Source organism: Eutrigla gurnardus, assembly GCF_963514095.1.
Source record: "Eutrigla gurnardus genome assembly, chromosome: 15".
NCBI classification, from domain to species: domain Eukaryota; kingdom Metazoa; phylum Chordata; class Actinopteri; order Perciformes; family Triglidae; genus Eutrigla; species Eutrigla gurnardus.
The window spans coordinates 16548633-16568600 of NC_139938.1; the positions used below are offsets into that span (position 1 = coordinate 16548633).

The following is a 19968-nucleotide window of genomic DNA, read 5'->3' on the forward strand; positions in this document are numbered from 1 at the left end:
CCTATAATAATTTTTTTTTTTTAATTTGTTACCCCATAGACTGCTGAGGGCCAGGTGAAGATGTTCGGGAAATGCTGCCAGCTCCGTCCGACTGGAGGCAGCAGCAGTTCCCTGGACAGTTCCTCCTCTTGCACCTCGGAAACCAAGGAAACTAAGGAGCAGGGCATCCGCTTCCAGGTAACGCTCATCTTTTTACTTTGCATTACTCCTTTGCAGTTATTTAGATGAATCAAATCATCGGTGACCCCTCAGTCGCCTTTAAATTTGAGCTGTCTTAATGGAAGAATGTGCTCCTCCTCCTCTTCCTCCAGGGTTCGAGGTGTTCGTCCGACGTGGTAATGCTGGGGGAAATGATGTTCGGCTCTGTGGCTATGAGCTACAAAGGCTCCACACTAAAAATCCATCAAATCAGGTAACACTTTTATCCTCAACGTGGATCCTGGCGTATAAAGAAAACTATATACATGGCTTTCTTTTGTTCAAATGACGGTGGTAGAAGAAGGAAACACAAGTCGGTTGTGAAACGGATACAAATGCACACACCGAGCACACATGCTGAACTTTGCCCCTGTGCTATCGTTGTATCAGATCACCGCCTCAGCTGATGCTGAGTAAGGTCTTCACTGCCAGGACGGGAGGAAGTGTGTACGGCAGCCTCAACACGTAAGCACACACACTCGTTATTAATATTCACTTCTCCCTCCGATATCGGTGGCAGCTTCTCCCATCGGCCAGCACATACACTCTCCTCACCTTTCTCTCTCCCCCCTCTCCATCTGTCCTTTCTATGTGCTCAGATATAGGGATAATGTCTGTGTCCCTGTCTTTCTTCATCAAGTGGAACCCACAATTCTCTCTTTTTATTCTTGCAAGTCTAAAAATACAGTATAATTGTGTTAAAATCTGCATTTATATGATATTGCAGGTTACAGGACAGCCTGGAGTTCATTGGTCAGGACGGCAACACTCTAAGGCCCGATCAGAACACCGGGCCCAACAGCCTCCTCGGGAACATAGGTAACCATAGCAACACGTGTGAATTGTGAGCATAAAAGTGGGTGAAATGTTTGCAGCCTCTTCTTTAAACGACTTGCAGAGCACGTATGACAGCATATTCATCAACAAGTTGATGGGGAAATACTACTGTTTACAGTGTTTGCACTATTGTTAAGTTTTCACAGTTGTAGTGTCGTTCTGTGAGTAAATTTAGTTTCTTGCGTTCTGACTCGTTAACGTTCCTGTTTGAATGCAAACGCGGCTGGATCGTCTGCCAGCAGCGCTCCCTCACTGCTCCCCTACAGAAACCTTTACAAGTCATAGACACACTCATAGCCGTGTTTCCCTGCTGTGACTCATCTGTAGTACTCAAGCTGAAACCGAAAGAAGAACATTTTTAATTGTAGAATAAAGAACTTCTCCCCTTTTGTGCATTTCTCTGTGTTATCATCACAGAAAAGACTCAAAAATGTAAAAGTCATGCTGTGTTTTCTGTGAGCGATAACAGCCTTCCTCGTCTGCTGCCGGATGTCGGTCTTTATTTCATTCCAGACTAAAAAGCTCCAGTTGTTCGCTCCGTGGTGGTTCGGACAGCAGGAGCGGCTTTTCCTCCTTCTACTCATTCACTAACCACGGTTCTGTTTTTCTCCTCCATGTCCTTGTTTGTGTGCTGCGCAGGATTTTCTCAGCTCTGCAGCCCGCGACGGGCCTTCTCTGAACAGGGTCCTCTGCGCCTCATCAAGAGCGCGTCTTTCTTTTCAGGTTGGCGCTTAAAGCTGGCCGCGGCCGACGTGCGCCAGTTGCATGTGTGTGTGTGTGTGTAGACCGGTAGCTGCAGTCGTAGTGAGTTTTTTTGTTTTGCACAGGCCACGACTCTCAGCGGCTGCATGCCTGTGCGGTGATGCTCGCACCATAAGCGGTAGCAGTAGTCATAGCATGCAACATCACAGCACGTCTGCAAATAACTTTGGGTCAGATAGAAGCTGCAGAAAATGTTTCTTCTATAACAAGATGGTGGCTTTCCCTTTTTGTAATTTGAATTGGAAAATGCCCTGTTCCAAGAATCCACAATGTTATTTCTCTTGAAATTGGTGAACTTTAACGAACCCTAAATCCCTAAAGGGACGTGTGCCGCTTCCGAACACCCTCTACTCTTGTTATGCAAATAAGGCGACCTCGCCCGTCAGCCGTAAAGTTTTCTCAGACAAATCATAAAATGTATCTGCCAGAACTATCTGACCCAGACTTACAGGAATGGTGTGCATGGGTTCTCACTGGTGTCGGTGGCTGTTCTAGATAGTTTTCACAGTTTCCTCCTCTCACTTACTTTCACTAACTTTTTCTTTTGCGAGTAACTGTGATGCTTGGGCAATGACTTTACGTTTGATGTTTTTTTGTTTTTTTTACCATCAACACCTTCAGTGTTCTGCTAGAATCCAGTGGGCTGTTCTGTTTTCCTAATAGGCCTTTTAACAGACCGGCCGATACACATTCAGGAACATCCTCGCTCACTTCCGTACAGTTAACACGCGGTCAGCGCGCTGTGGGGAAATGCCTTGCTCCAGGGTACCTTGACGGTAGTTGTTGAAGGAAAGGAACTGGTCGCTTAATGTTCTGCTTTCTCTTAAACCAGTAATATTTCAACCCTACTTCCTAAAAAAGCTGGAGATATGATGGGTGGGCACAGTGGGGGAATCCTCAGACGTCTGCACCAGCGGCATGGACTTAAAAACCTGATCTTTGCAGCCGAGGACCAGTGTGAATTGTCCCCGAGCTTTTGATCAAGCAAGAAGAGTACAGATAGTCCAGATAGCTACACATGGTCTTTAAAGCAGGGCTCAGACAAAGATTTTCCATATTCGAAGCCTGGAGCGGCTTTTCGTAGGCTTTTCAGGGCCTTAAATAGCAACTTTGATGGAATAGTTCATTATTACATTGCTTCACTCAAAGTTGCTTTGCTAAGGTCAGATTCCCATCATGCATTAGGTCATGCCGATCAGAGAGCCTTCGTCAGAAGTATTCCCCCGTTTCTCATGCAGGAACCTCCGTAACAGAGAAGTGGTGATGAGTTTTTAATAAAAAATGACAACGCCATGCAGCCTACCCACAATCCTGTGCAGGGCATCCACTAGGTTGGCATGGCGAGCAGTTATGCAATGTTGGACATGTACACACACACACTCGCACACAAAGCTCATGTGAACTTGCCCATTAATCATCTCAACCCCAGCTGTGCTTTCAACTGCACCTTGAAATTCTTCATTTGTGGTTTTCACACCTCTCCGCTGTGAGAAGTGTTGACGTTTTTTGGGGGGGGGCGGGCTTTTCTTTACCACTTTTAAGCCGACGTGTTGACGAGAAGGACATTTTAGAGCGAGCCAGCTCGGCGGCGGCGTCTGTTGTAGAACGTTACACCAAAGCTGTCGCAATAGATTGTAGGAGAGCAGCAGCCTGTTACAACACGAGTGTTTTTTTTTTTTTTTTTTTTGCTCTGTTTGTTTTGGTTGTGGTGCTACAAAAACCAAATGGTGCACTAACGGCATGAGAATCAATCAGTAATGGTCGGTTTTAGTCCTTTAATTATGGAGACCTCACTTGCGTGGTTCATAGCGATGATACACTTTTCAAATGTACTTTGTGAGCCATTACACATGGTGAGTCAGTCACTGGTGAGGCTTGAGCAAGAAAACCTTTTCCCCCTGGTCTCACAGTGGTTTGTAGATTAGAAACGTTTGCAGTATTCTCTTTCCCATTTCCCTAACCACCTCCTCGGTGCTCCTCTCGTCCTCCAGGCCACAGTCACCCCATGGACATGCCTGGTCGAGGGCTTCACGACGAGAGGGACAGCGGCATCGCCAGGTCAGGTAGGTTAATGAGACTAGGGAGCCAAAGCCTGGATTGACCTGCACTCGGTGCAGCTAGGTGTGCTTTCAGCCCCTGCTGCTGGGCTTCCAATCAGGTTTTACATTTATTCTTAAGAAGATGAATTATTGGACATCCTCCTCAAACACATCACAAAAGTTTCCTGCATGAATGAATGACTGAATGGCAACAAATTAGTTTGATTTAGTTATTTATTTCAAGACTCTTTGCGGGTCAAGGTGGTTCACCTTCCTTAACTTGACTGTGGAAGGTCAAGAGTGTGAACGGTTACATAAGCACCGGTTACTTAAACCGCCGGCTGCCTAAGCTGCGACTTCACTAATATGCAGACACACATGCATGCAGTTATTCCACCCACAGGTGCTCCCTGTCAGGGCTGACGTGGGTGCCTTTGGAAGGAAAGAATGACGTAGATGAGAGATGCACCGTAATAGAAACCCCTCCCATCCGCTGCCAATTCTGAGATGTATTTTTATCCTAACATCACAAATTAAGACGATGCAGCGGGGGAAGATGCTGTCTTTACTGGGCCTCTTGGTCTGGAAAACCAGTTGCAATGGAAACCCCCCTCCAAACACCACCATGCCCCACTGGTATGACTGGCATGAGGGGAATTGTGCTTTCTGCTGAAACCCAGGTCACATGCACAGGATTAAATATAGCAGCTCTCAAAACCTGCTACTAGTAAATGAGCTTCTAATTCAAGCCTCCTCCAGCTCCACCCGCTGCAGCCGGCAGCAGAGCTCTCTAACTCCAACGATTCCCTCTTCTTTCACAGCAGCTCTTCTGCCAAGTCAGTAATCCGTCTTTATCTCTCCACACATCGTCCGTGTGTGTTGATATCACCATGTCTATAGTCCAACAATGGCAGCATGTGACTGCTTGCAGGCTAAATAAATATTACATCTGCTTCAAAAGCATTCGCAGTAATTAGGCTCCGGAAAAGAGCAAAGAGGGGTGTGTTTTGGATGCGTGTCTTTTTCTTTATAGGTTATTAATTGCCATCTATTTTGATTCAGAAAAGTCAAGCTTCTTAAATGTGATTCATGTGAGTTTCTTTACTCCTCTATGACAGTAAAGTAAATATATTTGAGTTGAATGGACAAAAATAGAGACCCCAGTGTTTCCCCTACCATTGTACAGGCCTGGCGGCCCGCCAGGCCAAGGAGACCTGCCGCCAGGCCAAAAAAAAAAATCAATACGCCAAAAATAAGCCACCTATCAATTCATTCATAAATCAATAATCATTTACATTAGGAGCGCCTCCGCGCAGCACAGCAGACTTGCTCCGCAAGACGCGCGGCCGCAACAATCCTCGCCGCGCGCTCCCGCTACGTTCTTCTTCTTGTCCTTTACGGGCTTGATGTTGTTCTGATGACCGTCCGCCTCGTTAAACCACCACGATGCCGCTTTCTACTTTGAAAACACGGAAAGTTGACACTGTATTGTTGATAAGCTGTTGCACTCTTCAGACTCGTGGTGTGAGCGGAACCGGACCGGTACCGGAACCGGACCGGTGCATTTATAAGAAAAATGCCGCTGTGTCTCCGTCCAAAATCCGCTTTCCTCGCGCTGCCTGCTCGCACAGATCCGCTCGTGCGCACATTCGCTGATGCAGGTCGAGTGTTGTCGAGAAATATATGCAGAGACGGCGCTGCTTAAAAACAACATCACGCCATAGGCAGCCTAATAAAATAAGGATTGTTTTTTGATAAGCTGTGGAACTCTGAGTTAACCTATTTCTACCTGAATTTCTATGAACTATTAGGCTGTTGAGTAAACCTATAACTTATATTTTACTTGATAAAATAAGACAATATATGCACTCATATGTCGTTATAATGTTTTACAGTATCTGTAGCTATTAATGTGATGCTCCTCATTTTCCAGCCATATTTTTCCGGCCCCTAATTTTGGATAATTTCCATCAACCGGCACCTTAATAAGTCACTCTCTCCTTGAATCCTTGAAAACCTTGAATACACTCAGGTTGAACAAAAATGTTGAATGCAAATATAATAATTGCAGAATTGCAGACTGCTTGCTGTGCCACCTGACTTAATCCAACTGCACCAATACACCATCCCACGCGTCCCGTCTGTTTAGGGTTTTTTCGGTGGGTACCACCGGGCCTGAAAAAAATTCTAGGGGAAACACTGGAGACCCTAAATGACATTTTATAGAGCAAACTACTAAAATGATCGTGAGCGTTAGTGTTTATGTGCATTTCTTGTAAGCGTCCTCTCCCCTTATCCACCTCCTCATCCGTCCTCCCTCCCCAGCGTCTCTCAGCAGCCTGTTGATTACCCCCTTCCCGTCTCCCGGCTCCTCCCTGACCAGCAGCTGTGCGTCCAGCTACCAGAGGCGATGGCTGCGCAGCCAAACCACCAGCCTGGAAAACGGCGTCTTCCCCCGATGGTGAGACGCATTCAATCATACTTGCAAATGCATCCGTGCCAAGGTACATTTTACGAGTCAAGTCTTCTCATACGAGTGCTGAGGGAGACGCATGTTTGAAAAACTGTGTGGCAACTCACCAAAACACACACTTGGGAGGCTCTCCGAGTCACTAAACCCCCCCTCCTCCTCCACGTTTCTTTCCTGTTTAGGGCCTCTGACAGGCTTTTGTAAAGTTTATCCTGCTAGGACTTCCTCAGAGTCCAGCAGGACACACACACACACACACACACACACACACACACACACACACACACACACACACACACACACACACACACACACAGGGTGCTGTGACTAGACAGGATGCTATGTTGGCCCATTGCTGTAAATGCAGCTGTCAGCCTTCGGCGCTCTAATTTTCCAGGCGCTCCGGTTGAGCAGCACCAAAGCATCTTCTTCACCAGCTGCAACAGTAAAAGGCTAGGATTAAATGTCTCATCACATGTTTTGGACTATTTTGCCTCCTTCTTTTAGACTTGTGGGTAAAAACAAATACACATTTAGGGGTTCACGATAGTACTTTGTCTATTTGTGTCTGTAGCTTTCTCCTAAATTCACCAAATTTTTGCACAACATAACATTTCAGAAAACCTGTCATACAAAAACTAAGTCTTAATGTAAGTAATATTTATGTCTACTGTGTCCTGATCAGGTCCGTCGAGGAGAGCTTCAACATGTCTGATGAAAGTGGCGGGCCAAGCCTCGGCGTGGCCAGGAAGAAGAAGATCGCCATCGGCGTCATCTTCATGCTGTCCCCCGACAACGAGGAGAACAACCGCTTCCAGGACTTCTTCTTCTCCCACTTCCCTCTCTTTGAAAGCCACATGAACAAACTCAAGAGCGCCATCGAACAGGTGAGTCGACGTGTGCGTGTGACTGTGTCTAAGAGTCTGTTTGTTTGTTTCTCTTCCTGCTTCTCCATGCGGGAGTTTTCCTGCGTTTGTTTTCTTCATCCTCACCTCCCCGATTTGACGCTGTGAAGATCTGCCTGTCAGCGGAATCCATTTAGCAGTGACCTATAATTAGCATGGAAATACAAACCCTGATGCAACGAGCAGAGTTGAGCTGTCAGATTGAGGGTCAGGGGGTCATACCTGCAGTTCTGTTCACTTGCGTCTGTTTCTGGCACACAGCTCTGGGTTTGGTCCAGTTTTTACCCTCTGCCCCCCCTTCTCTTCCTGGCTCCACCTTTCCTCCAACTTTGTTTGTCAGCCTCACTGCCAAATATCTAAAAGCTCATGTGTGTTGTGTCCCTCCCAAGGCCATGAAGATGAGTCGGCGGTCAGCTGATGCCAGCCAGAGGGCCTTGGCGTACAGCCGCATGGTGGACGGACTCAACGAGTTCAGGTTGGGCAGGATTCTTCTTCTTTCTTCTTGTTGCAAACACCACACAGACACTTGTGCTTGTGTTTAATAGTTGACCTTTAAAGGCGACCGTGTATGCCGAGAATATCGCATTACATACTTTAGCCTTTTACAACTGAGACTATCCTGCAATGTAACTCAAGCTTTTAGCACTTTGGCCTGAATTGGAATGTATTGCATGCGACAAAAACAGCCAAACGCACTTCAGAGAGCATGTTGTGCCAACGTGGTGGTGTCGATCAGAGTCGACGCTCCTCCTGTCCCCATGGACACCCAGGCAGTACGTGACACCCTTCATGACACCCGCTCCAGGAAATGGATGCTCCGCATGTCATCTTGTTGATATCAATCCTCGCTGCTTCGTGAGACACGTGCTTAACAGGATTTTGTTTCCTGCTTGTGAGAGGAAAGTTGGCAGGTGTGGTAGAAGAGAAAGGAGAAGGTGAAGGACCTGTATTTTAAAAAACAACAAGAAAACAGGCTCAGTCTAAATCGTAGCTGCTGCACTGGGGAATAAAAATTAGGCTTGAACTCAGCTCTTAACTCATTAAAAACCGAATTTCTTCTTTTCACATCACAGATTTGTCCTCAAATGAAGTTAATCCATATCTAAACTTCTTTATCCAGGACCGAGTCCTCTAAATGTTCCTTTAAAGTAGGTCACCAAGTGCCCATACTCATCATGTCTTACTCTGTGATGAGGTACTTATTTTGTTGTGACATAGTTGTTTAAGCCAGTGGGTTACCAGAGGATACCATCTAGTTTATATTCAGTGTACTGAGTAGGCAGTCAACAGTTTTTTTGCTGATAACATCTCATAGTTGCCAGACCAAAAAAATCTTCATCTCAACCAGGTGGACGCTGCCTTCCTCACTTAGAGGGTGTTAGCAGGTGGTGTCTCTGTATAAGGGGATCATTTAATGGTGAGGTGTAGGGATTCTCTGATTCTGCTCCAGTTACTGATGCCGTGTGCTGAGGTGTCTTAGCAATCAATAATTAATCGATGATTACTCACTTTTCTCATACGCTCCTTTCTTTGTTGCTTTAAACATGACTCGACTATTTAAAAGATAATTTATAACATGTAGAGATGTTGAAATGTGTTGGGTAAAAGAAAGGAGGAACACACTGCTCACTACCTGTCACGGGCAAACCACAGATGTTGCATTGTCAGTGCAGTGCATGCTGGGAGCGTTTCTGTGAAGCAACCCCTAACATGCATTGTCTAGATTTCATCAGAAATGCCAGTTCCTAGTAAAATTTGCGATGACACCAAATATGAAATCATAAATTTGGAGTCATTAGGTTCTAAAAGTGTGCTCGTGTGCATGCGCTCGCCACGCTTGTCAGCACTGCTCATAAAACACACAAACTTATTTTAAGTGTGTGTACGCATGCCTGTCTCCACCATTACTTTCACTTGTGACACACACATACACTCCCACCGGCAGGCAGTCCCCCTGCCTGAGCTCCCCTCATCGCTGCAGTCATATGCCTGCTGGCAGTCAGCCACGGCAACCCAAGCCTCCAGAGCGGCAACCCTATCTACCTCAGACACTGGCCACGAGCACCAGAATAGTAAATAATATGCGAGTGCCAGCAGGAGGAAAGCTATTGCCCCGGGACAAACAAAATATCTGTAAAATCTCACCTTCAGACACCAGCTAAATATAAGCGCAGCCACCTTTTTGACTTTAAGGCTTCATGGAAACATTACAGAAGGACACCGTAAGAAACGCAGTCGCTGGAGACTGATTTCTGCTTTGACGTAGTCGAAGGGTGGGCATGCACGCGTACCCACGCATGCTGACAAAGATAAGCCGTGCACTTAGCAGAGGCATGTGTACAGAGAAGTCACACCAGCCTATTTGTGGTTGGGTTGGGGTTTGCATGGCGGAAAAAGAGTGAGAGAGGCAAAACCACTTAATACACCAGGTTTTCAAGTCTTAAATCATAACCCATTTTAGAACATTGATGGGGGGGAAGTGTGCAGCATGCAACATTCATGTCCAACATGTTGGTTTTAGTCTGATGGTAAAGTGAACTGAAACAAAGCAACAACAAAGAAGTGAAGTTTTGTACTAAACATCTCTCCGAGTGGTAAATCATCAAGATAAACACATTTGTTTTGACCCAAAGTAGTTTTTTTTTTTAGTATGAAGGTTCTTATATATGGACTGATGCTAAAAAAATATATATATATATATATATATATATTTTACCTTTATTTTACCAGGAAAGTCCCATTGAGATTAAAAACCTGGCCAAGAGGCAGCAAAATTTGCAAAGTTACAATATACAGACAATAAATAAAATGATAAAAAACAGTTACAAGTAAAGGAGGTCGTCTCAAGTGCTCTCAGCCTGGATTTAAAAGCATTCAAAGGTATCAGTTCAGTTCATTTCCAGTCTTTTTGCAGCATGTTCCAGGTAGAAGTAGACGAAAGCCTTTTTTCCCAGTTCTGTGCACAGGCTGCAACCAAACCAATGCTGAAGTGACTTAAACTTGCATTCTCTCTACTGGCCATCAGGGGGCGACTCCTCCTGGCTAAATGAAGTCTGATTGCATGGAAGTCTATGAGAAAATGACCCGACTTCTCACTTGATTTATTAGCGTTTCAAGTCTTCTTCAATACAGCATGATGTTCATTTAGTAAACAGACCACGAAATAGGGTGTGCATTAGGGCGGGGCTGTGATTGACAGGTCGCTACAGCGGCGTTGATGTGCAGGTTTTCGTCATACAGTGTACGAGTGACTGTACATTTATAACTTGATGATGTCATGGATGTTTTGAGTAGCTTTCCCCACGTAGAAAGGTGATTTTAAATCCGGCTCCTCGGCCTGACGCAGTGGTGAAATCGCCCCTCACAGCAGCGCTCTTTAAAGTTCACCTGAACAGCTGAGGCGGAGACGAGATCTCCCACCCATTTAGCGCTGGCTCGGCCTCAGACCTCCAGCCCACCGGGAGGATTTGGGGAGTGAATGCACGCCAGAGGCAGCGGGGTCAAGTGGGGCTTAAAGAAGGCCACGGAGAAGTCAACCCGTTTATGACGCAGGAATGAATGACGCATGATTTGAAGCAAAGCTCGTCTCCAGCAACCTAAATAGAGGCGGGGGTGTGCCATCACATCCACTCTGGTGAACCCTCCTGTGTTTTAATGATTAAGCCTTGATCGATTATCTGTTACAGCCATCAGTCAATGCAACAAATACAAAAGTTGACATCCTTAGCCTCAGTAACTGTCACTGTGTTGATATGAATCAACAGGTTTCAGGTTGCAACACTAAACTGTTAAGTCTACTTGCAACAGGATCTGTAGCTGCGACGCAGTTGAACTCATTAGTTCTTCTTTTCGCACCCGGCTGACAACTTCTTCCTATAAAGACTAAAAGATGTGGTGGTGTTCCTGTTTTCTTTTATAAAGTACACTAACCTGAAATAGCTTTGATTACTGGAATAGTGAAGGTCACTTTCACTGTGTGACACCTGTGTTTTCTCTCATGTTTATCGCATGTCGCCGGGTTCTTAGTAGGGTCGAGAGTTCGTGAGTTTACTGCCCATAAATCAAGCTTGGGAAAAAAGTCGAGAGATCACCGTTGTTTTATTCCATGGGTCTTTGCTGAAGATTGTAATGTGGATTTGAAGAATCCAGCAGCTGTGGTCCGTATTTCGGCTTCTCTCCACATTCCTCAGGCTGCAGAGATTCCCCCTCTGCCCCTGTGTCAACGCTTGGCCTCTGGCCGAGACATGCTCACCAACACGCCCCACGTTCCATGGAAACTCCAGGCCTCCTCAATGGACAAACGGCCCCGAACTGAGCCACACACAGATAGACGTGCACTGTACAGAGCAGGCGGCGGGCTCTCCCATGGCCTCGCTGCAGACAGCTAAGCTCTGTGAACTGAGATCTCTTTTGTTTCCCCCGAGAGACAATGACACGTCTGTTCTCTGTCTCCACGCCTCCCTTCTCCCTCTTTCATCCCTCATCCCTGCAGGATGACCATCTGCGACCTCTACACCATGCCCCGCGTGGCCGAGCCCGTCTGGTTGACGATGATGTCCGGCGCGTCGGAGAAGAACCAGCTCTGCGGTCACTTCATGAGGGAGCTCTCCCTGCTGATGGAGCAGGCCTCCAAGAACCAGTTGAGTGCCTTTCATTCGCTGAAGTCCTTAAGTTTGAGTGGTTGCACCCCCAAAAAAATGGGATAAAGGGAGCTATACTTAAACACACTGTTTGACTGTTCATTGATATTTATCCTGGCATTGAAAAGCATGAACAGCAGAAACCAGCTCAGACTTGAAGGAGGGAAGGACGTGCACATTTAGAAATGTTACACATGCATCACTTTTCAACATCTTTGCTACTTCCTGGACGAGTGTATCAACACACACACTGTTCATTCTATGCTCTTCTATTCTACTCCGTCTCCCCCGTTGGTACACTTACACTGTGAACGTTTCACCCTCTTTGCACTTGTTTGTCTGCCTCAGAGGAGCTGTGAATAAGAAGATCCCTGCCAGTCTCTAATTGCTTATTGTTGCCGTTACAAAGCCGCGTCAAACCACTGCTAATTGTACACGTATGAATTGGTAGCAAAGCCTTTATTGAACATAGCGACCGCATTCAGTGCAGTTGATTTAAGCGGGGGTTCAGTACGCTGGACAGAATTAATACATCGAGATGATCTTAAAGGACAGGAGAACCTGCAGACGTTTAAAGAAAGATATGCACGTTTTTCTAATCTTGAATAAAAGCAAAAAATTAAGCCATTTGACAAATTCAAGACTTAAAAAAAGCAAAACATGGATAAGAATGGGTAAAATTGAGCCCAATAGTCTCCGTTATTTTGGTTTTATTCTTTTTGGCGGCACCTTTTAAGCAGTGTGTCTTTAGATCCCACTTCCCAGACACCCAGACCGTGTGGTCAGACACCTAATTCATAGTACTGCTCATAGTACTTCATCAGTGAGCCAAAGACGGACTATATTTAAGGTTACTGTGAGGAACTTTGAATTGGTTATGAAACGTTCTCAATGTAATACTGTCAGAAATAGTGTGACCTCTGTACCACTACACAGTCCAGTGTGACCCAATAATAATAATAATAATAATAAAACATTTTATTTATAATGCTCTTTACATCAGCTCAATGACCTCAAAGTTCTGTCTACAGACGTCTTCCCTAATCCTCCCTGAAGGTTGACCATGCGGTTTCTTTATCAGCACCACACACCGCAGTGGGAGTCCCCGTTTCCATGGGACTGGTTAGGATGACTACCATCATCAAAGCATTGCGTCTCCCTGGCAACCACTCGTGTTACTGTATAACATCATGTCTGCTGTGAGGCGTCCCCGTCAGCGTTCCCATGACTGAAGGTCCTCGATGACTCGGTTACAACGTTGCGTTCTTAGCGCATGATTGAACTTGACCACCATGACAGCGTTCAGTCATGAGACAGGAAGGGAAGCAGACAGAGAGTGTGTGTGAGTGAGTGTGAGTGTGTGTGTGAGTGTTTGTGTGTCTGAAACTGAGAAACTATTTCTGATCGAGTGCAACCAGCTCGGAAGTAAATATATATTGTATTCAGCCCGTACTCTGCGATCACCAACCCCATAATCTGATGTTCCAGATTCCTTCCCGCGTTATTGACGGCCGTCCTGACCAATCATCTGGCCTGGGTGCCCACCGTCATGCCCAACGGACAGCCTCCAATCAAGATCTTCCTGGAGAAACACTCCTCCAAGAGCGTGGACATGCTGGCAAAGACGCACCCCTACAACCCGCTCTGGGCCCAGCTGGGTGAGGCAGGCGGATACTAACACACGAGGGGGGGGGGTTACTTTTATATTGGGAGTCAAATAAATCACTTGGAACGTATCCGTACCCGCAATCGTGAACCAACACGTCACTGAACTGCACACAGACGAGTTAGGACTGTGTACGTGCAGCTCCATTATATCTTCAGTCTGTATTAGCTGTGTGTGTAGCTGTGACAGGCAAACCTTTCAGTGCAATAGAGTGAACATAGCATGTGGAGTTTTGATCCCTGCTGTTGTGTGCGTGTGCTATTATATATGTGTATAGCGGTGGTTGTATTTATAAAGCAACTAACCATATCCCATAAATACACAGACATCCACATAAAGAGCAAGTTGAGTCCACACGTTCACCTCAAGTGACTTTGGAAACGTAGAGAAAGTGGGTCGATGGTGACACCTAGTGTTCATAGATGAGGAAAAAACTCCAGTCTGAATAATAAGAATTGGTTATATCTGACTGATGAGTGTTTAAATGTAACTTTATCATGTTTGGGAAAAGTGTAACTAACAAAAAAAAAAACAGTTTTATTAGATTGGCAAGAAAGTGATTTGTGAGAGATTGTCATGAAGTGAATCTTAGATGTTGGAAAACGTGGATGTGACCTTGGTTTGGTACTTGTGTTTATCTTTATTTACTCATTTTTATGTTTTGTTTTGTTAACTCTTACAGCTTTATTAGAAATAATTGCGCCCACAGCCCTGTTTAGTAGTGCTGATGTTTCTCCTCACTGTGTGTAGGAGACCTGTACGGGTCCATCGGGTCCCCGGTCCGTCTCTCCAGGACCGTGGTCGTGGGTCGCAGACAGGAGCTGGTCCAGAGGCTCCTCTACGTCCTCACCTACTTCATCCGCTGCTCCGAGCTGCTGGAGACCCACATGCTGGACAGCGCTGAGGACGAGGCCATCGTCATACCCGGCTCCCTCATCACCACCTCCCTACGGAAGGGAGAGGTGGAGGAGTCGGACTACGTCCTGGTTACCGTCCATAAACCCAGTGGGGACTACTTGTCCCAAGGGGCCCACGGCCGGCAGCCTGATGCGGAGGACGGCAGCTACCCTTCGGACAACAGCCTCCAGAGCAGCACGTACACGGACACGGAGGTGGAGTGTGGCCCCGGGGACACGCCCAAGGAGGAGGAAGCGGAGGAGGAGGAGGAGGAGGAGGAGGAGGAGGAGGTTGGCAGTGAGAGTCAAGGGTCCAGGTGTAGTGTGCTTCAGACGGGACCGGGTCACAACCCTGGTAACAGGACTTCAGAAGCACCCGCGGAGCCGCGGAGGGAGTCTAGCAGTCCGCTGGCCTCAGTGGCCCGGCTGGAGACGATGCTGCGCGTCGGCTCGGCGTCCCCCAGGGAGCAGGTCTGTGTGCTGGATGCAGAGACCAAAGGAGTCCCCTCCACACCCACAACCCTCGCGTCAAGTCCTTCCCCAACTCCTGTCGCCACGGAGGGTCGAAGCTGTGGAGCAGAGGCCGGGATGGACGCAGGCACGGGTAACCAGCCCACCAGAATGCTGGCTACTCGGCCTTTGGAGATCCCGCTTGAGAGGAAGCCCCCTGATAAGATCCCGGCTGATCCAGTGCCAGTACCGTCGATACCCGGAAACGCCGTGACGCGTCCCATGGCTTTGACTCTGACGGAAGAGGAGGAGCCGGCAACAAAAGTCACTTTCCTCATCGGAGACTCCATGTCTCCCGAGTCTGACACGGAGAGCCGCAGGAGGAAGGTGGATGAGGATTTCAAAAAGCACAAGAAGCACCTCAAAGACAAACACCCGCTTCACCAGCAGCTGTTGCTGATGCAGCAGCAGCAGCAACATCGTCACGGGCAACTTTATCAACAGCAACCACAGCAGCAGCAGAGAGGAGCGGATTCAAAGACCAGCGGCACCAGTGCACCAGAGGACCAAACCAAACAGACCAAGGCGGCCCCGGCCCTGCAGCGGGTGTCCAGTAAGATGCCCCAGTGGAGCCCAAACTGCATGGAGGATTTCGATGAGTATTTCAGCATGGAGAACCCTGTGGAGACTAGGACTATAGAGGACGTGGCCAAACGGCAGGAGGCCAGCAGCACAGACAGCACGCACAAAGACCTGCTGGACCCCTCAGGAGTCCCCCGGCCTGGTGACGTGGGGGGCTTTCGGGGTGCGGTCAGGGGTCAGGGTTTGGGTCTCTGTTTAGGTTCCGGTGAGGTAGGGTCCAGCGGGAAGAGAGACGCTTTGTTGGATGTCCAGAGGAGGTGCAGGTGTGGGTCTACAGACTCCTCCGACGCCTGCTGCTGCTGCAGGGGCTGTTCTGTTGAGCGGGACAAGGGTCTCCTGTTGTCCGTCCCCGTCCCACCGGAGGGAAGCAGCAGCAAAGAGGACCAAAAGCATAAGACGGTTCCCATCAACGACTGGGAGATCCCCCGCAACGAGAGCTCGGACAGCGCGCTGGGGGACAGCGAGAGTGAGGAGACGGAGGACTGGCAGGAGGAGGTGATGGTGCCCTTCCCAGGGTGAGTAGAGGGAGCTTCGCTGGCCCGCTGACTTCATCAGAACAAACAAAACTCACCTCTTACGTCGTACTTTTTGTTTTTATAGGTCAAAGTTGGTGGAGAACTACTCGAAGCCAAGCATTGCCAATTTTGGCCGGTCTCTGTTTGGAGGCTACTGCCCCACCTACGTGCCAGACTTTGTACTGCATGGGTTGCCTAGCGACGAGAAGCTACGGCAGTGCCTCATGGCCGAATTATCCCATGCTGTTCAGGTGAAGTTCATAACCATCCAATAAAACGAGTGATGTCCCGGTGTTTTGGGGGAGTTGGAGGCATTCATCCCTCTGGTTCTTGTTCTGCAGCATCCAGTGCTGGACGAGCCCATCGCCGAGGCCGTCTGCATTATAGCAGACACGGACAAGTGGACGGTGCAGATGGCGAGCAGCCAGAGACGAGCCACGGACGTCAACAAGCTGGGGAAGGAGGTCCTGGTGTCCAACCTGGTCTCCAGCTTACTGCAGTCCACCCACCAGCTCTACAGGCTCAACCTCTCACCCAACTTTGTACGTACACAGCAAAGTCACCCGCTTTGAGTCCGATGCTTTTGTTCCTTCGCTCAACCATTCCTTCTGTGCATCTCCTCTCCCTCGTCAGTGTATAATGCACCTCGAGGACCGCCTGCAGGAGATCTACTTCAAGAGCAAGATGCTGGCCGAGTACCTGAAGGGACAGACGAGAGTCCACGTGAAGGAATTGGGCATGGTGTTAGGGTAAGCCGTGAACCTTCTCATCTCACAGCTGCGGATTTAAAAAAAGTCTGTTTTTGAACTCTAGCAGCAGGTCCGCTTGAGTAATAATGAACGTAAACACAGCTTTGGTTTGTTAACAAGGACACTCTTTATTAAAAGCCTCTCCTCATTAATGTAAAGAGAAGCAGACACAAGGATGTAGAAGGAATAGGATTTAAAAGCTGTGTTGTGTGTAAATTCTTCTTTTGTGTTCAGTGTTTTGTTCTTTTAGTAGGTCACGTAGACGTTGCCACTCCCTGATCTTTGCTCCGTTATCGTTGCAGAATCGAGTCCAGCGACCTTCCGCTGTTGGCCGCGGTGGCCAGCACTCACTCCCCCTACGTGGCCCAGATCCTGCTATGAGACTCGGGGGAGGGTGGTGCTTCTCTCTGGAACAAAAACACGTCCGTCCACGTCTTCACGGACCACAGCCTCCACCACCTCACCGCCGGTGCTGCTGCTCCATGCGACGCAGTGCAGCTGTGGCACCACAAGGGGGAGCTAGAGACCACGGGCCCGCCGACGGAGCGAGGATGACTGAAGCGTCCCCGAAGCCGGCCTTCCTCCGGATGTTTGAATGTTTCTGACTCTTTTTATTTTGTGGACACACAAGCCAAAGACTTTATACATTTTTCCAGTTGAGAATGAAACTTTAAAGGAATATCTAGGACACAATAACGAGGATTTACTTCCTTCTACCCGCTTCCCTCTCTGTACAATCTGAAACCCAGTCGACGAAGTGACGGACTACAAGTTCAAAGGAAACATGGACATTTTTTAAAACATTACTTATGAGGTAAATATCAATCTCATGCCAATTGTGTTATTTCTTTTATTTTTTCATGCATTTGTTTACAAGCCAAATTTCCCTGAGATCTCGATGACAGATGTTTTTGTTTTTTCGTGTCAAATTGCAACAAAGACATGATTTTAAAAGCCTTTTTTGTTTTCAGGCCATGTGGGGGTTAATCAGTGCACGCAGTGATTTATTTTTTATTTTTGGGGGTTTCTGCAAAGCGGTTTTGAAATGGCTGAAAGTGGCTTTGACATTCTTATCACAGGTACAGGACTACCTCAGATCTTCATATGGGCCGCGGATGAAAAACCCAGAGGTATACTTTTTAAGCTGTTTTAATCAGAGGCATGTCTATGCTGTGTTCTTTTGGGGGGGAAGTTTGTTAAATACACATGTTCGCTTCAGAATGTGGTGACGGAAGGAAAAGGGTCCCTTTCTACTGTGGAAAAGCTACAACGTGCATCATCCATGTACATTTTAAAAACCAAAATGCTGAAATATTTTCACACTTTTATAGCTTTGCCACCTTTCTACGATGTTTATGGCTTCGATGTTTGCTGCAGAGAGAGAGGAGAAGAGGAACCCGGGAGGCCTTACAATGGATTTATATATATATATATATATATATATATATATATATATATATATATATATATATAAATAAATAATTGGTTAACACTTTTTTAGACATGTTTATATAACGGTTATACACACGAAATGCACACACTCTTTCTTTTTCCCCGATTTTCCGTGACACTGACACATGATTATGGTTATTATGACGTGTAGCCGGGGTGCGATTTGCAAAGAAAACGGCTCACAGCTTCTGTTTTCAGATTCCATCCTTGGAATAAATCGTAATCGCAGATAACGGGACATACCGATACTAGTCCGATACCGTCTTTTTACAACAACCAAGCTGTTAATAATAAAACATTTGTCCCGATACACTTTTCTCAACCGAACCATCTACGAAACATCGGCCCCGATATGTCCGATAGTCATTTTGTTCGTTTATCGGACCGATGCTGGTGGATCGGAACGCCGCAGTCCGAAAAAATATATGATGCAGGTGACCTGTCGAAGAGTAGAAATCCACCTTTTATCCCTCATGTCTCACAAAAATCTTCCTGAAAAGCTGTTTATCAGTATGTTAAACTTCGTCACCTTGGAAACGATGTTTATTCCTTTCAAAACACTCAAATCGCACCCTGCATATGACCCTAGTCTTAATAGAGATGTGGCGAGAGCTCATTTTGCTGGTAAAAATTGACATAAACTTGCTTGTTACTTCATTGAAGATGCTCCGCTGTATCAGCCTACTTTATTTTGTTTGTTTTTATGTTTTTAACCCAGCCATCATGTTTAAAAGGTATGACTTTGTACGCTTTTTTTTCTCTCTCCCCTCTTTGTAAATGAATAAATTATTTAGTTGCCCGTGTATGTATAACGGTTCATGTAAAACTGTACATACTCTTTTGTTTATTTTCATGTATTTGTACAAAATGTCTTTTAAGAAATGATTTTCTTTTTTTTCTTTCCCAATTTTATGGGAATGTTGTGCAATAAAGATGCCGAAGATAAAGTCTCTGGGAATGTTTTCTGGTCACAGATTCACAAAATGTTGAAAAGAAAAAAATATCGGGGGTTCCAAAAAGCAACAATTCACATCCAGGATACCAGTTTAGAAGACGATGCGTTCAAGGAACTTCTCTTCCCATGATCTTAGGTTTGTTTTGGGAAAGTCTCCTTTTTAATTATCGTTTTAATTCTATATACAGAAGTTTAACTCTGCTGTTAAACTTGCACCTTTTTTGTTTTTTTTTGTCTTTTTGTGCTAACACACTTTAAACGCACCTTGAAAACAGGCTCCTCCCCCAAACACACACACACACACACACACACACACCGCAGTTACGCAATAAAGAAGGAGTGTCCCGGCTTAAAGGAGAGTGTGTTTCAAACAGCTGTCAGTGTGAGAACGTCGCAGTGATCCCACCTGTCTTCATGTGGAGAGGTTCAACATGGTGGTTAAATCAAGCACACATGTAACTGTAATGTCCCGCTAAAACTCGGGGGCGTGAACGTCTCGAGTGGTCTGTTGCTTTCAAATGCACTCCAGCGGTCGGATCATTGCGCTCTATGAGCAACATGACTTCAGAGGTGTCACAAGTCAGAGGGAGGGTCTGTGCTGCATTGAGGGACTCATCTCGAAGCTCGTACACTTGAGTATTAAAGCTAGACTGCTATAAATAGCACATTATTTGTCTTACAAACAAACAAATACATAAAAGCCATGAATAATGTTAACTTATATTTCTTTGTAATTGACATAAGTAAGTTGATGAGTCTTCTCCAAGCGATTTGTTACCGTGACATTTACAT

At 46.5% G+C, this 19968-nt stretch overlaps 1 protein-coding gene across 3 annotated transcripts in view; it reads left to right on the plus strand.

Annotated features, from left to right (window-relative positions):
* fnip1 (folliculin interacting protein 1) overlaps positions 1-19168 on the plus strand; it is a 33489-nt gene extending 14321 nt beyond the window's left edge. For 2 of the 3 annotated variants that reach the window (XM_084029102.1, XM_084029103.1), the window contains exons 3-18: positions 40-177; positions 312-412; positions 589-663; positions 926-1017; positions 1675-1758; positions 3789-3860; positions 6162-6297; positions 6992-7193; positions 7601-7686; positions 11704-11850; positions 13340-13509; positions 14268-16020; positions 16106-16271; positions 16362-16562; positions 16654-16769; positions 17072-19168. In XM_084029102.1, coding sequence (XP_083885228.1) covers positions 40-177; positions 312-412; positions 589-663; positions 926-1017; positions 1675-1758; positions 3789-3860; positions 6162-6297; positions 6992-7193; positions 7601-7686; positions 11704-11850; positions 13340-13509; positions 14268-16020; positions 16106-16271; positions 16362-16562; positions 16654-16769; positions 17072-17150 — 3618 coding nt within the window. In that variant the 3' untranslated portion in view covers positions 17151-19168. The remainder of the gene's footprint in view (positions 1-39; positions 178-311; positions 413-588; positions 664-925; positions 1018-1674; positions 1759-3788; positions 3861-6161; positions 6298-6991; positions 7194-7600; positions 7687-11703; positions 11851-13339; positions 13510-14267; positions 16021-16105; positions 16272-16361; positions 16563-16653; positions 16770-17071) is intronic. The other variant, XM_084029104.1, reaches the window with a different exon arrangement.
* Positions 19169-19968: the final 800 nt, after the last annotated feature.